This window comes from Mobula birostris, chromosome 11 (genome assembly GCF_030028105.1).
Source record: "Mobula birostris isolate sMobBir1 chromosome 11, sMobBir1.hap1, whole genome shotgun sequence".
NCBI classification, from domain to species: Eukaryota; Metazoa; Chordata; class Chondrichthyes; order Myliobatiformes; family Myliobatidae; genus Mobula; species Mobula birostris.
The window spans coordinates 21,951,785-21,964,763 of NC_092380.1; the positions used below are offsets into that span (position 1 = coordinate 21,951,785).

Here is a 12,979-nt window from a genome sequence, read left to right on the forward strand (position 1 = left end):
GCTTTACCCATGGTGGACTGGGCCGTATCCACTACTTTTTGTAAGATTTTTCCGTTCAAGAGTATTGGTGTTTCTATATCAGGTGATGCAGCCAATCAATATACTCTCCACTTTATATAGGCATCCACTTGTCTCGTGAGACCATGGATTTGTGCCTTGGAAGGTTTCCAGGGCACAGGCCTGGGCAAGGTTGTATGGAAGACTGGCAGTTGCCCATGCTGCAAGTATCCCCTCTCCATGCCACTGATGTTGTCCAAGGGAAGGGCATTAGGACCCATACAGCTTGGCACAGGTGTCGTCACAGAGCAATGTGTGGTTAAGTGCCTTGCTCAAGGACACAACACGCTGCCTCAGCCTAGGCTCGAACTAGCGACCTTCAAATCACTAGACGAATGCCTTAACCACTTGGCCACGCGCCAACACTCTCCACTACTCATCTATAAAAGTTTGCCAAAGTTGTAGATGTCATGCTGAATCTTTGCAAACTCTTAAAGTAGAGGTTCTGCCGTGCTTTCTCATAATTACTCTTATGTGCTGGGCCAAGGACAGTTCCTCCAAAATAACACTGAGGAATTTAAAGGTGCTAACTCTCTCCACCTCTGATGAGGACTGGCTCATGGACCTCTGGATTCTTCCTCCTGAAGTCAATAATCAGCTCCTTGGTCTTGCTGACATCGAGTGAGAGGTTGTTGATATGGCACCACTCAGCCAGATTTTCAATCTCCTTCCTATATGCTGATTCATCACCACCTTTGATTTGGTCTACAACAGTGGTGTTGTCAGCAAACTTGAATATAGCACTGGAGCTGTGCTGAGCTAGACAGTTTAAAGTGAACAGAGCAGGGGGCCAAGCATAGAGCCTTGTGTTACACCTGTGCAGATGGAGATCGTGGAGGAGATAGTGTTGCCAATCTGAACTGACTGGTTTCTGCAAGTGAGGAAATCCAGAATCCAACTGCACAAGCAGAAATTGAGTCCAAGGTCTAGAAGCTTATTGAATAATTTTGAGGGGATGATGATATTGAATGCTGAGCTGTAGTCGATAACAGCATCCCGATGTATTATCTTTTTTGTCCAGATATTCTAGACTTGGGCGAAGAACAAATGAGATGGTGTCTGCTGTAGACCTGTTGCTCGATAGGGAAATTGGAGCAGATCTCAGTCATTTTTCAGGCAGGGGTTGGTAAGTTTCATTACCAACCTCTCAAAACACTTCGTCACTGTGGATGTAAGTGACGTTCCTCTTGGGCACCAGTGTAACTGAAGCCTGCTTGAAGCAGATGAGTACCTCAGATCACCAAAGCGAGAGGTTAAAGATCTCAGTGAACACTCCAGTCAGTTATCAGTGTAGGTCTTGAGTATTTGGCCGGTTATCTCACCTGGGCTGGATGCCTCCCATGGGTTCACTCTCCTGAGTCCTGAGACTGAAATGACAGGGTTATTGGGGGCTGCGGGACCTTGTCATGGTTCATCCATGTTTTGACAGTCAAAGGCATTGAGCTCATCTGGAAATGAAGGCCAGCCATCATCTATATCACTTGATTTAACTTTATAAGAGATGATAGCATTCAAGCCCTGGTACAACTGTTGAGCACCCTTTGTTGATTCAGGTTCAGTCCGAAATTGCCACTTTGCCCTTGAGATGGCTTTCCGGAGATCATACCTGGACCTCTTATAACTTTCTTGGTCATCTTACTCGAATGTCTCTGATCTGACCCTCAGCAGATTGCGCATCTCATAGTTCCTCCAGGGCTTTTGATTGGGGTAGATGCTGAACGATATTGTGGGGGCACACTCATCTACAACTGTTTTAATAGAAGTCCACAGGTGAGTCCTTCAACACGGCCCTGTCCACCGACTCGAAACAATCCGTAGTTGCTCCTTGGCCTCTCATGACCACCTCTTCCTCGTCCTGATCCCCGGAGCCTTGCTCTTTAGCGACTGCCTATATGCAGGTAGAAGGACAACCAAGTGATCCGATTTACCGAAATGCAGTCTGGGCATGGAAAGGTAGGCATTCTGTATCTTAGTATAACAGTGATCTAGTGTGTGCTATAGGTTATATGCTGATGGTGACTGGGCAGGGATCTGGCTGAAGTCCCTGACTATGATTTGAAATGTGTAGGGATGGACTGTTTCTTGTTTGGAGATGCATCATGCACTTGATTATAGTCAGCCACTGGTGGTATGTCAACAGCGGTCAGGATTATGGAGCAGAGCTCCCAGGGTAAATAGAATAGACAGCATTTGACCGTTAGGTGTTCGACAAAACCACCACATCGGAGCACACACCTCCACCTTTTACCTTTTCTGAATCAGCATTTCAGTCCATATGGAAAATCGACAAGCCTCCTAGTTTGATCGCTGAACCTGGTGTGCTAGGAGGTAGCCATGAATCACTCAGACACAGAATACAACAGTCTCTCATTTCCCTCCGACGCAGCAATCTTGCCATCAGGTCCTCAGTTTTGTTCTCCAGCGACTACACGTTTGCTGAGATGCTGGATCCAGGGGGCCTCATTCCTCTGCGTTTCAGCCGAGTTCGGAGTCCTTCCCCCCACCCCACCCCCCCACCCCCACCAGCCATGGCGGTGAACCTGTGTCCATTTAAAAGTGCTGTGCTTGCCTGGTCTGCTGAGACTTTCATGAAATCTGTAGATCATTAAGTTGATTTTAAAGCACATTGCTTAGAGGCGCATTGCAGGGAGAGTAATTCAAAAGAGGTATATATTGAAGGGAATGTAGACATATTGTCCACAACCCACACAGCATCACTGTGGTTCACTGGCACCAGTACAAGAGCCACGGTGAGGTCAAAAGTCGTATCTGTCTAGGGAACCGTCCAAAGGACTTCTAACAGCGGGGTCGAAGCTACTGGTAGTGCTTTCAAGTTTTTGTATCCTCGCCCCGATGGGGGGGGGGGGGAGAAGAGAGAATGTCTGGGGTGAATGGGATCTTTGACAATGCTGACTGCTTTACTGAGAAGTGGAGACAGAGTCCGATGCTCTGTGATTGTGATGCTGCGGAAAGTAAGTTTCTCATGGCACCTGTGCACACACAGACACGTGCAAATGACAGTAAACTCCACTTTGCTTTCCAACACCCCATACAGTCGTAACCTTAAGACGTGCACACTCAAGCCCCAGCATATCTCACAACTCAGGAGAACAAAAGTCCACAGTTCCCCAAGTCTCCGATGTCCCAGATCAAGAGAAACACGCTGTAGTGGAATGTCCCCAAAGGAAGGGGGAGAAGCAGACAGTGAGAGGGGATGACGGGGAGGAAGGAAGAGAGGCGGGTAGGGTGAGCAAGAGGGAGAGGTGGGGGAGGTAAGCAAGAGAGAGGGAGGAGGGGTGAGTATGACAGAGGGGTGTGAACTATAGAGAGAGAGAGGGAGAGAAGGGATGATCAAGAGACAGAGTGGAATAGAGGGAGTGAGTGGGTTGGACGAGAGATAGAAAGAGATAAGTCAGAAAGACAGTACGGTGGACCAAGAGAGAGGAGGCACAGGTTAGAGGGAGGGGGAGGGTGAGAGAGTTGAGGGGGAGAGGGGAGAAAGGGAGCAGCAATGTTGGGAAATGGAGTAAGGGGGGGGAGTGTGGAAGGGGGAGTGAGGGAGTGGCAGGGAGGTGGAGGAGAGAAAGCATGGGGTCTGTCTCAAAGTGCAAAGAGTGAGGACATTGGCACTGCCGAACTGCCAGTGGGAATGACTGCAGGAACCCCTATCCCCAGCCGCCTCACAGCTGACTCACCAATCCGCTCCAAAACCACACTGTCCCACTGCTTCTTGGCCAGCGTGAACTTCCGGTTCATCTCCAGCTCGATGGTGTGGTAGGCACCCATCTGTGTGTGGGTGGGGAGGAAGGGGAAGGTACACACTCATTCAAGTCAGCTGCGACTCAGGAGATCTGTTAACCTATATATGGTGCCTATAAAAAGTTTTCAACCTGCCTCCACCCCCCCCCCCCCCCGCCGTAAGTTTTCATATTTTATTGTTTAACAACATTGAGTCACTGTGGATTTGATTTGGCCTTTTTTGACACTGATCAACAGAAAAAGACTCTTTAGTGTCAAAGTGAAAACAGATCTTTACAAAGTGATCTAAATTAATTACAAATACAGGTGTCCCCTGCTTTATGAATGTTCGCTTTACGCCACTTCGCTTTTACGAAAGACCTACATTAGTCCCTGTTTTCGCTAACCGAAAGAAGGATTTTGCTTTTATGAAAAAAGACGCCTGCTTTAAACTTGTGTTTACCCTGAGAAAGACTACCGTGACCGTGAAGCCTTTCGCGGGCAGGTGTGTGCGCATGCGTGTACGTGCTGATTTTTTTCTACAACTTGGTTTTGGCTCAATCTTCCGGATTCTGTTAAGTGAAACTACACTGTACATACATTATTTCTACTTTATACAGACTGTGTATTTATCATATCATTCCTGCTTTTACTATATGTTACTGTTATTTTAGGTTTTATGTGCTATTTGGTAATGATTTGGTAGGTTATTTTTTTGGGTCTGGAAACGCTCAAAAAATGATCCCATATAAATTAATGGTAATTGCTTCTTCGCTTTACGCCATTTCGGCTTACGAACGGTTTCATAGGAACGCTACCTTTGGATAGTGGGGGAAACCTGTATAAAACACAAAATAATTGAATGCTTAAGTATTCACCTGTTTTAATATGACACTCCAAATCATCACTGGTGCAGCCAATTGGTTTTAGAAGTCACTTAATTAGCTAAATGGAGATCATCTGTGTGCAGTCAAGGTGTTTCAATTGACTGTAGTAAAATTACACCTGTATCTAGAAGGTTCAAATGTTGGTGAAATTATCCTGGCAAAAACTACACTGCAAAGACAAAGTAACTCTGGAAAAAGGTTATTGAAAAGCACAAGTTAGGAGATGGATACAAGAAAAATTCCAAGTCACTGAATATCCTTTGCAGTTAAGTCAATCATCAAGAAATGGAAGGAAATTGGCCCAGCTATAAATCTGCCTACAGCAGGCTGTCCTCAAAAACTGAGTGACCGTGCAAGAAGGGGACTAGTGAGGGAGGCCACCAAGAGACCTATGACAACTGGAGTTACAAGCTTCAGTGGCTGAGATGGAAGAGACTGCACATACAACAACTGTTGCCTGGGTGCTTCACCAGTTACAGCTTTATGGCAGAGTGGCAAGAAGAAAGCCACTGTTGAAAAAAACCTCACATGAAATCTTGGCTAGAGTTTGCAAGAAGGCATGTGAGAGACTATGAAGTCAGTTGGAAGAAGGTTCTTATGGTCTGGTGAAACCAAAATTGAACTTTTTGACCATCAGACTATCCACTATGTTTGGCGTAAAAACACAGCACATCGTCAAAAACACAGCATGCTTACCCTGAAGTATGCTGCATCATGCTGTGGGGATGCTTCACTACAGCAGGCCCTGAATGGCTTGTGAAGGTAGAGGGCAAAATGAATGCAACAAAATACCAGGAAATCCTGGAGGAAAACCTGATGCAGTCTGCAAGAAAACTGCAACTTGGGAGATTTGTTTTCTAGCAAAACAATGACCCCCATGCATAAAGAAAAAGCTACATAGGAATGGCTTAAAAACAACGAATTTAATGTCCTGGAGTGGCCAAGTCAGAGTCCAGGACTCAATCCAATTGAGAATTTGTGTCTGGACTTGAAAAAGGCTGTTCACTCACTATTCCCATGCAATCTGACAGAGCATGAGCAGTCTTGTAAAGAAGAATGAGGTAAATTGCAGGGTGCAAAGCTGATAGAAACCTATCCACACAAACTCGAGGCTGTCATTGCTGCCAAAGTATCTATTAAGCACTGACTTGAAGGGGGTGAGTAATTATACAATCAATTATTTTGTGTTTAATAATTGTAATAAATTTAGACCAATTTGTAGAAATTTGCTTTCACTTTCTCATGAAAGAGTTCTTTCCCCCCGTTGATTACTGTCAAAAAGTCACTGTGATTTGATGTTGTAAAACAATAAAACATGAAAACTTCTAAGGAGGGTGAATACTTTTTATAGGCACTGTATAAACCACCCTCAAATCTCTGGATTAGATCCCAGCCTGTAATCTACTCCCAGGGATCTGTTTGTTATTCTATATATAAATCCCCCAACCCCTGGATCAGATCTCAGCCTATAACCCTGTCTGTATCTTGTTTTACGGCAGTTGGCCTCCAGTTTAATGGTGCATTACCGCCACCCTCTGCTCCAGAATGTGCACTAGACATACATTCTAAATTCCTTCACCCAAGCACGCACGCACACGCACACACACACCCTATATCCCTCCCTCAGGGATGTTATTTTACATATAACTCCCCGCCCCCCCCCCCCCCAAGCCTCTGGAATAAATCCCAGCCTATAACCCACTCCCAGGAATCTGTTATTCTATATATAAATCTCCGAACCCCTGGATTAGATCCCAGCTTGTAACTCACTATCTATCATTCTATTTATCACCCCCACCCCGGATCAAATCCGATCTTGCAGCTCATTCCGGGGAGCCCATGATCCCAGTGCCCACTCACCTTCACATACTCGTTCTCCTGGATGTTGGTCCCTTTCACTCTCAGCATGCATGCCTGGACGTCAAAGTCGATGTTCTCCACGCAGATGGTGAGGGTCGTGCGGACGCGATTACTGCCTACGCTGCCCGTCGCCGATTCCGTCTGCACCTTCCTGGGGGAGAGGGGATTTAACGAGACCATGCGGGTCAGTCACAGGCTCCAGTTCTGCCCTCTTGACCCTCAGGCGAAGACCCAGAGGACTGGAGAGTCAGTGGCATTAGTCCTGTCTTTCACCCCACCATTCTCTTTCTTCCCATCTTCCCAGAAGATCATGATGGGACAGTGCGGGAGGAGCTCCCTACTGAATTCGTATATAAATCTCTTGAAGATGTCTTCAATTGTGGGGAGGAGGAAAGTGGCTGTACTGTTCTGCGGTGTCCCGGACAGTGGGCTCAGAGAGAGAACTCATCTGGTTAAATATCCGTGGCAGACATTAGGGAAAGGATCATAAAACACAGGAGCAGAATTAGACCATTTGGCCTGTCGAGTCTGCTCCCCCATTCAATAATGACTGGAGAACCCATTCTCCCACCTTCTTCCCATAATGCTTAACCCTCACCCCACCACCTTTACTAGTCAAAAACCTATCGACTGCTACTTTAAATACACCCAGCGACTCGGAGTCCCCCACCCCTTGTGGCAACAAATTCCACAGATATAGCACCCTCTGGCTGAAGTAGTTCACCCTCACCCCCGTTCTAAATGGATGTCCCCCCATTCTGAAGCTGCACCCTCGGATCCCAGACTCTCCTTCTGATGGAGACGCCCACTCTACCCAGGCCTTTCAACATCCGGGAGGTTTCAGAAGAATTCCCCCTTCCTTTATCCTTCCGAACTCTGTAATCTACATCAAACGCTCCTCAAACATTAACTCTTTCATCCCTGGGATCATTCCTGTGAAGTTCCTCTGGACTCTCTCCAGGGTTCACACATCCTTCCTTGGATATAGGGCTCACACTACTCCAAATACGGTCTGACCTTGTGAAGAGTGAACATGGAACACAGAACAGTGCAGGATTATAAAGTTGTATCGACCTTTAAGCCAACTTCAAACCCAATCTAATGCTTCCCTACCACGTAGCCCTCCATTTTACTTTCATTCACGTGCCTGTTTTCTGGCAAGATGGTGCTGCGCCTGGACTGCGAGCTGCACTTGTGTGGACAGTGTTGCCGCTGGCTACAGAGAGACGTTGGAGTCGATGCGCGAAGGCAGTGTGCATTCTAGCAGCAGGTGATCGTCTTAGTCGCTTTTCTTGTGATCGCAGTGGTAATGTGGAATGCTGCAAGCCCAATTCACGGCGGGGGAAGCTGCGTGGCCTCGGTTCTGGTGAGGACGAGACCTCAAGCCACGGTGTCGCCCGTTTGCACCCGCCAGGAGAGGGGAGTCTGTGTCGGTGCTGGCAGAGGTGTGGCACAGCGACCAAGCTGGCGTCAGTGCTGCCCTCCAGTGTTCGCTTGGCAGAAGACAATCTGTACTGTGTTCAATTGCAGACTGTTGCAACATTCACGGACTCAGGGACTTGGACCATATTTTTACTGCTAGCTTCTATGTGCTATACGTGCCTTGTGTTGTGTATGACTGTTGGTACTTTGGCTCCAGACTAACCCTGTTTCATTTAGTTGGCTGTTTCATGGGTATTTGTGTATGGTTGAAAGACAATTAAACTTGAATTTGAGCCTCTTAAGTGTCCCTAATGTATTGGCCTCTACCACCATCCATGGGAGCACGTTCCATACCCTCAACACTCTCTGTGTAAAAACAAAACATACCACCTTATACCTTCCTCCAATCACCTTAAAGTTATGCCCTGTCCTATGAGCCCCTGACAGCCCGGAAAAAGGTCTCTGGCTGTCTGCTTAATCTATGATTCTTATCACCCTATACACCTGCATCAATTTCGGCAGAGTCATGCCCACCTCCTCAGCACAGCCTCCCCTCACTCCCGGACGCTTTGCGCACCTGATGGTGGAAGCCCTCAAGCTGTCGTTCACGTTGAGGAGATTGTAGGTGTGCCACATGTCCTCAGCCTCCTCTGGCATCAGAGTCACCTGGCTAAAGGGGGGAAAGAAATTGGCTGTTACTGTCACACGTACCGAGGTACAGTTCAGGGCATCAACAGCTCACAGGATATATCCTGGTCTGAATACAGCGATGGAATCACGAAGAAGGCAGGCTGGCGGCCATACTTCATTAGGAGTCTGAGCAGATTCTGGAGCTCACCAAAGGCTCATCAAATGGGTGGTGGAGGGCATTCCAGCTGGCTGCATCTCCACCCCTACGTTGGCTCCAGATCACAGGAACACAAGAGGCTGCAGAGGACTGTAGACTCAGCTGGATCCATCACCAGCACAAACAGGACACCACCATCGAGGACACCTCCAAGTAGTGCCTCAAGGAGGGATCCATTATCAAGGACTGTCACCATCTGGGACATCCTCTCTTCTCACTACCACCATCATGGTGGAGGTACAGCAGCCTGGAGACCCACACTCATCGTTTGAGGAACAGTCTTTGTTGTGTGTAGCTCTTCCTTGACTCTATTGCTCTACTGTGAATGCCTGCGTGAAAGCCAATCGCAGGGCAGTATATGGGGACCTTGATAATAAATTTAGTTTGAACTTTTGAGCTTCCTCCCCTCTGCCATCAGATTTCTGAATGGTCCATAACGACAGAGTAACAGCTAGCGAGATGTACTTTCAGGCTTTCGTATCTCCTGCCCAGTGGGAGGGGGGAGAAGAGAGAATGCCCAGAGTGGGTGGGATCGTTGATTGTGCTGGCTGCTTTACTGAGGAGGGGAGGCTGGTTTTCATGGTGTGCTGAGTTGTGTCCGCGAATCCCTGAGCTGTTGCCATACCCAGCTCTGCCGCACCCTGACAGGATGCTTTCTGCGGTGCATTGCTAAAAATTGGTGAGGGCTGATAGCAAAAAATGTCAAATGTCTTTAGCCTCCTCAGGAAATGGAGGCATTGGTGTGTTTTTGTTTGGTTATGGCATCAACATGGTTGGATCCGGGGATGTTGTTGGTGATGTTCACTCGGGAACTTGAAGCTCCCTACACTCTCAGCTTCAGTGCCGTTGATGTGGACAAGAGCAAGAACATGTCCATCACCAATCTCCCCCTGGCTGGGGTCAAGAGGGAGGGAGCAGATAGTTTTGGGGGGGGAGTGAGGGGGCAGAGGAATCAGTGGGGAGAGCCTGGCAAAAATCAGAAGGGCCAGGGTCAAAATGCAGGCAAGACTGGGAACGAGGAAAACTGGAGGCCAGGGCTGGAAAAACTGGAAAGCTGAGCAGGGAAACCTGGAAGTGGGCTGTGGAAAATAGGAAGTGGGACAGTGGGAACTGGAAAGTAGGGCATGTGAAAACTGCGAAACCCAGGACACAGGAGAAGGAAAGCGGGGGGGGGGTGTTGGGAGAGGGGCAAGTGGGTCAGGAGGGGTGAAACATGAAAACCGGAAGTGGGGCAACAGAAAACGTAGGAAAACCGGAAGCAGGATAGGTAAACCTGAAGCGGGGTAGGAAAATTCAGGGAAAATGGAAGTGGAGCAGGTAGAACCCAGGTAAACTGGGAAAACTGGAAGTGGGGCAGAAGGGATCCCCGGGAAAAACCTAAAGAGGGGGCAGGGAACCAGGGAGTATCTTCTGCCCGGTGGAGACTGTGGAACGTCATTCAGGGGAAATTACACCACGCCGGACCGAGGGCGGAGGTCACTAGACCGATACAGCCACCACCCCCCCTTCCCAGCCCCACCCCGTCGCTCAGTAACCGCCGCGCCTCACCCCGAGTTGTCCCGCTCGATCATTTTGCTGAGGAGCTTCATGGTGGACCTCCGGCTCCCGGACACCCGGCCAGGCACGCGCCGCGGCCTGCCTGACGTCACGGATACTGGCAACCCCAGATTCGGCCGCCGCCATCTTTAGTACTGGCTGCACCAGGAAAAGGGCATGTGAAATTCGGAGTGGGGTAGAAGGGTGCGGGAGGTTGTGGGTTTTGCTGGTTTTGTTGTTGGTGGTCCTGCTTATATTTAAAACGGAGATTAATATGTTCGTGAGTATGTGATTAGGAAGGAAGCCAGTCTGATCACTATGGGAAAACAGGTTTGATGGGCCGAATGAGCTAATTCTGCTCAGATTGTATTGTTTATTAACACAAACAACACGTTTTGCTATATGTTTCTACACACATAAGACGTAGGAGCAGAATTAGGCTATTTGGCCCCTCAAGTCTGCTCCACTACTCTTAAAGCATCCGTTAGTCTTGCAAGACCATGGATCTGTGCCTGGAAAGTCTTCACTCTCCAGGGTGCAGGCACAGTATGGAAGACCAGCAGTTGTAAGTTTCCCCTTTCCACGACACTGATGTTGTCCAAGGGAAGGGCATTAGGACCCATACAGCTTGGCACCGGTGTCATTGCAGAGCAATGTGTGGTTAAATGCCTTGCTCAAGGACACAACGCGTTGCCTCAGCTGGGGCTCGAACTCACGACCTTCAGGTCACTAGTCCAATGCCTTGACCACTTGGCCATGTGCCCACACAAGTACACTAGGGGTTTGACAAGAGGCGGGACTCTGAGATCAAACAGCACGAGAGAGAGTTGCTCGACTTAAGAGTCCCGTCTTGAGCCCACCATCCGGCACCCTCAGCTATGGCAGGAATACCAGGAGAAGGATGCACTGAACGATCTGCAGCTCCGGCACTTCCAAGGTACTTCTGTGAGGTCACAGGTCCAAATACTGCAGGATTTGCACCATGACCCACCCTTCTACTTGTTGGAAAAATGTCGGGTAGTCTGAGAGCAGGGGGAGGAGTCAGGAGCAACACACACAAAATGCTGGAGGAACTCAGCAGGCCAGGCAGCATCAATGAAGAAGAGTACAGTCAACATTTCCAACCGAGACCCTTCGGCAGGACTGGAGAAAAAATGCTGAGGAGTAGATTTAAAAGGTGGGGGAAAGGAGAGGAGAGAGAAGCACAAGGTGATAGGTGAAACCTGGAGGGGGAGGGATAAAAGAGCTGGGAAGTTGATTGGTGAAAGAGATACAGGGCTGGAGAAGGGCAGAGTCTGATAGAGAGGACAGAGGCCATGAAAAGGGGGAGGAGCACCAGAGGGAGGTGATGGGCAGGCAAGGAGACAAGGCGAGAGAAAAATTGACGCTCATGCCATCAGGCTGCAGCCTCTATCTGCATGCCTTGGGGGGGGGGCTATTTCTCACCTTCTGGCTGCACTTTAGCCCCACCCTCTTCACCTTTGGTCATCCAGGAGGGAGGAGGATGTCCTAGTTAACCTGCTTCTGGGGCTGGCCAGGATAGTTATCTGTGGGTCCTGGAGATGGGCAGCGGAGGGTTCTGCCCAGGATAACTGCCTGGCAATGTTCAGGGAACATGCCTGTGCCTGGGTAGCTGTGGAAAAAGAACACGCAGCATCCACAGGTAACGTAAAGGTGTTTCAAAAGCGTTGAGCACCACAGGAGATAAATTCCATCCCTGATAAACATGGGAATGTGTTAATTTAGTCTGTGTTCGTCATGATTTCTCTGGGTTTTGTTTGCAATGTGATTGTACAACAGCACTGCAGTGGTATGAATTTTTAATAAATGTATTTTGTAAAAAAAAAGGCCAGACACTGAGTTTTTCTTTCCAACCTTGGAATATGAAGATGGGTTTCTGATTTTCTGTGCTTCTATACTCAGGGTGGCTGAGAGGCTGAAGACTCCAATCACGACTAATCCTATTTTCCCCCTCTCAGCCCCACTCCCCAGCTGGAATTTCTCCCCGTAATATTTGATGCGATATCCAGTCAAGAACCTATCAATTTCCGCCTTAAATACACCCAACGACCTAGCCTCCACGACTGCCTGTGGTAATAAATTCCCCAAATTCACCACCCTCTGGCTAAAATTTCTCCGCATCTGTTTTGAATGGACGCCCCTCTATCCATAGGCTGTGCCTTCTTGTCCTGGGCTCCCCCACCGTGGTATGACAAGTAAGTCTGAATCTGGGGTGAGGGAACGGGTAGGTAGAGGGAGGGAGTGGGTGGATGCTTGAGGGGTGGAGGGGAGGGGGGGTACTGATTTTTCTGGGGTGGGGGGGTGGAAGTGAGGAGGAGAGGTGTTGAGGTTGTGGGAGGAGGGGCTGGTGGTAGAGGGAGCCAGGAAGAGGAGTTGAACTAGCAGAGCCAGTTTCCTGGTTCATCCTCAGCCGAGTTTTGGTTCCCCTGCTGATGACCCATCCTCAGCAGACAGACCTGGAGAGGGCGCAGAGAAGCTTCACCGGGGCAGAATCAGGCCATTTGGCCCATCGAGTCTGCTCCACCATTCAATCATGGCTGATCCTCCTGGATTAGAGGGCAAGTAGTGGACAGTTGTTCCCCTGACCCTGCATACTCTTGCTCCTCCCCCC

The 12,979-nt window shown here is 48.8% G+C and overlaps 1 protein-coding gene across 6 annotated transcripts in view; it reads right to left on the reverse strand.

The window, feature by feature from the left end:
* The window catches only part of pelo (pelota mRNA surveillance and ribosome rescue factor), a 29,882-nt gene extending 19,432 nt beyond the window's left edge, over positions 1 to 10,450 (reverse strand). For all 6 annotated transcript variants that reach the window (XR_011887724.1, XM_072271889.1, XM_072271888.1 and 3 more), the window contains exons 1-4: positions 10,360 to 10,450; positions 8,542 to 8,634; positions 6,543 to 6,693; positions 3,753 to 3,843 (exon numbers count right to left, since the gene is read on the reverse strand). Coding sequence is in view for 5 of the 6 variants with exons in the window: in XM_072271889.1 (XP_072127990.1) it covers positions 3,753 to 3,843; positions 6,543 to 6,693; positions 8,542 to 8,634; positions 10,360 to 10,400 (376 nt within the window). In the remaining variant the exon portion in view is untranslated. The remainder of the gene's footprint in view (positions 1 to 3,752; positions 3,844 to 6,542; positions 6,694 to 8,541; positions 8,635 to 10,359) is intronic.
* Between the last annotated feature and the right edge of the window lie 2,529 nt (positions 10,451 to 12,979).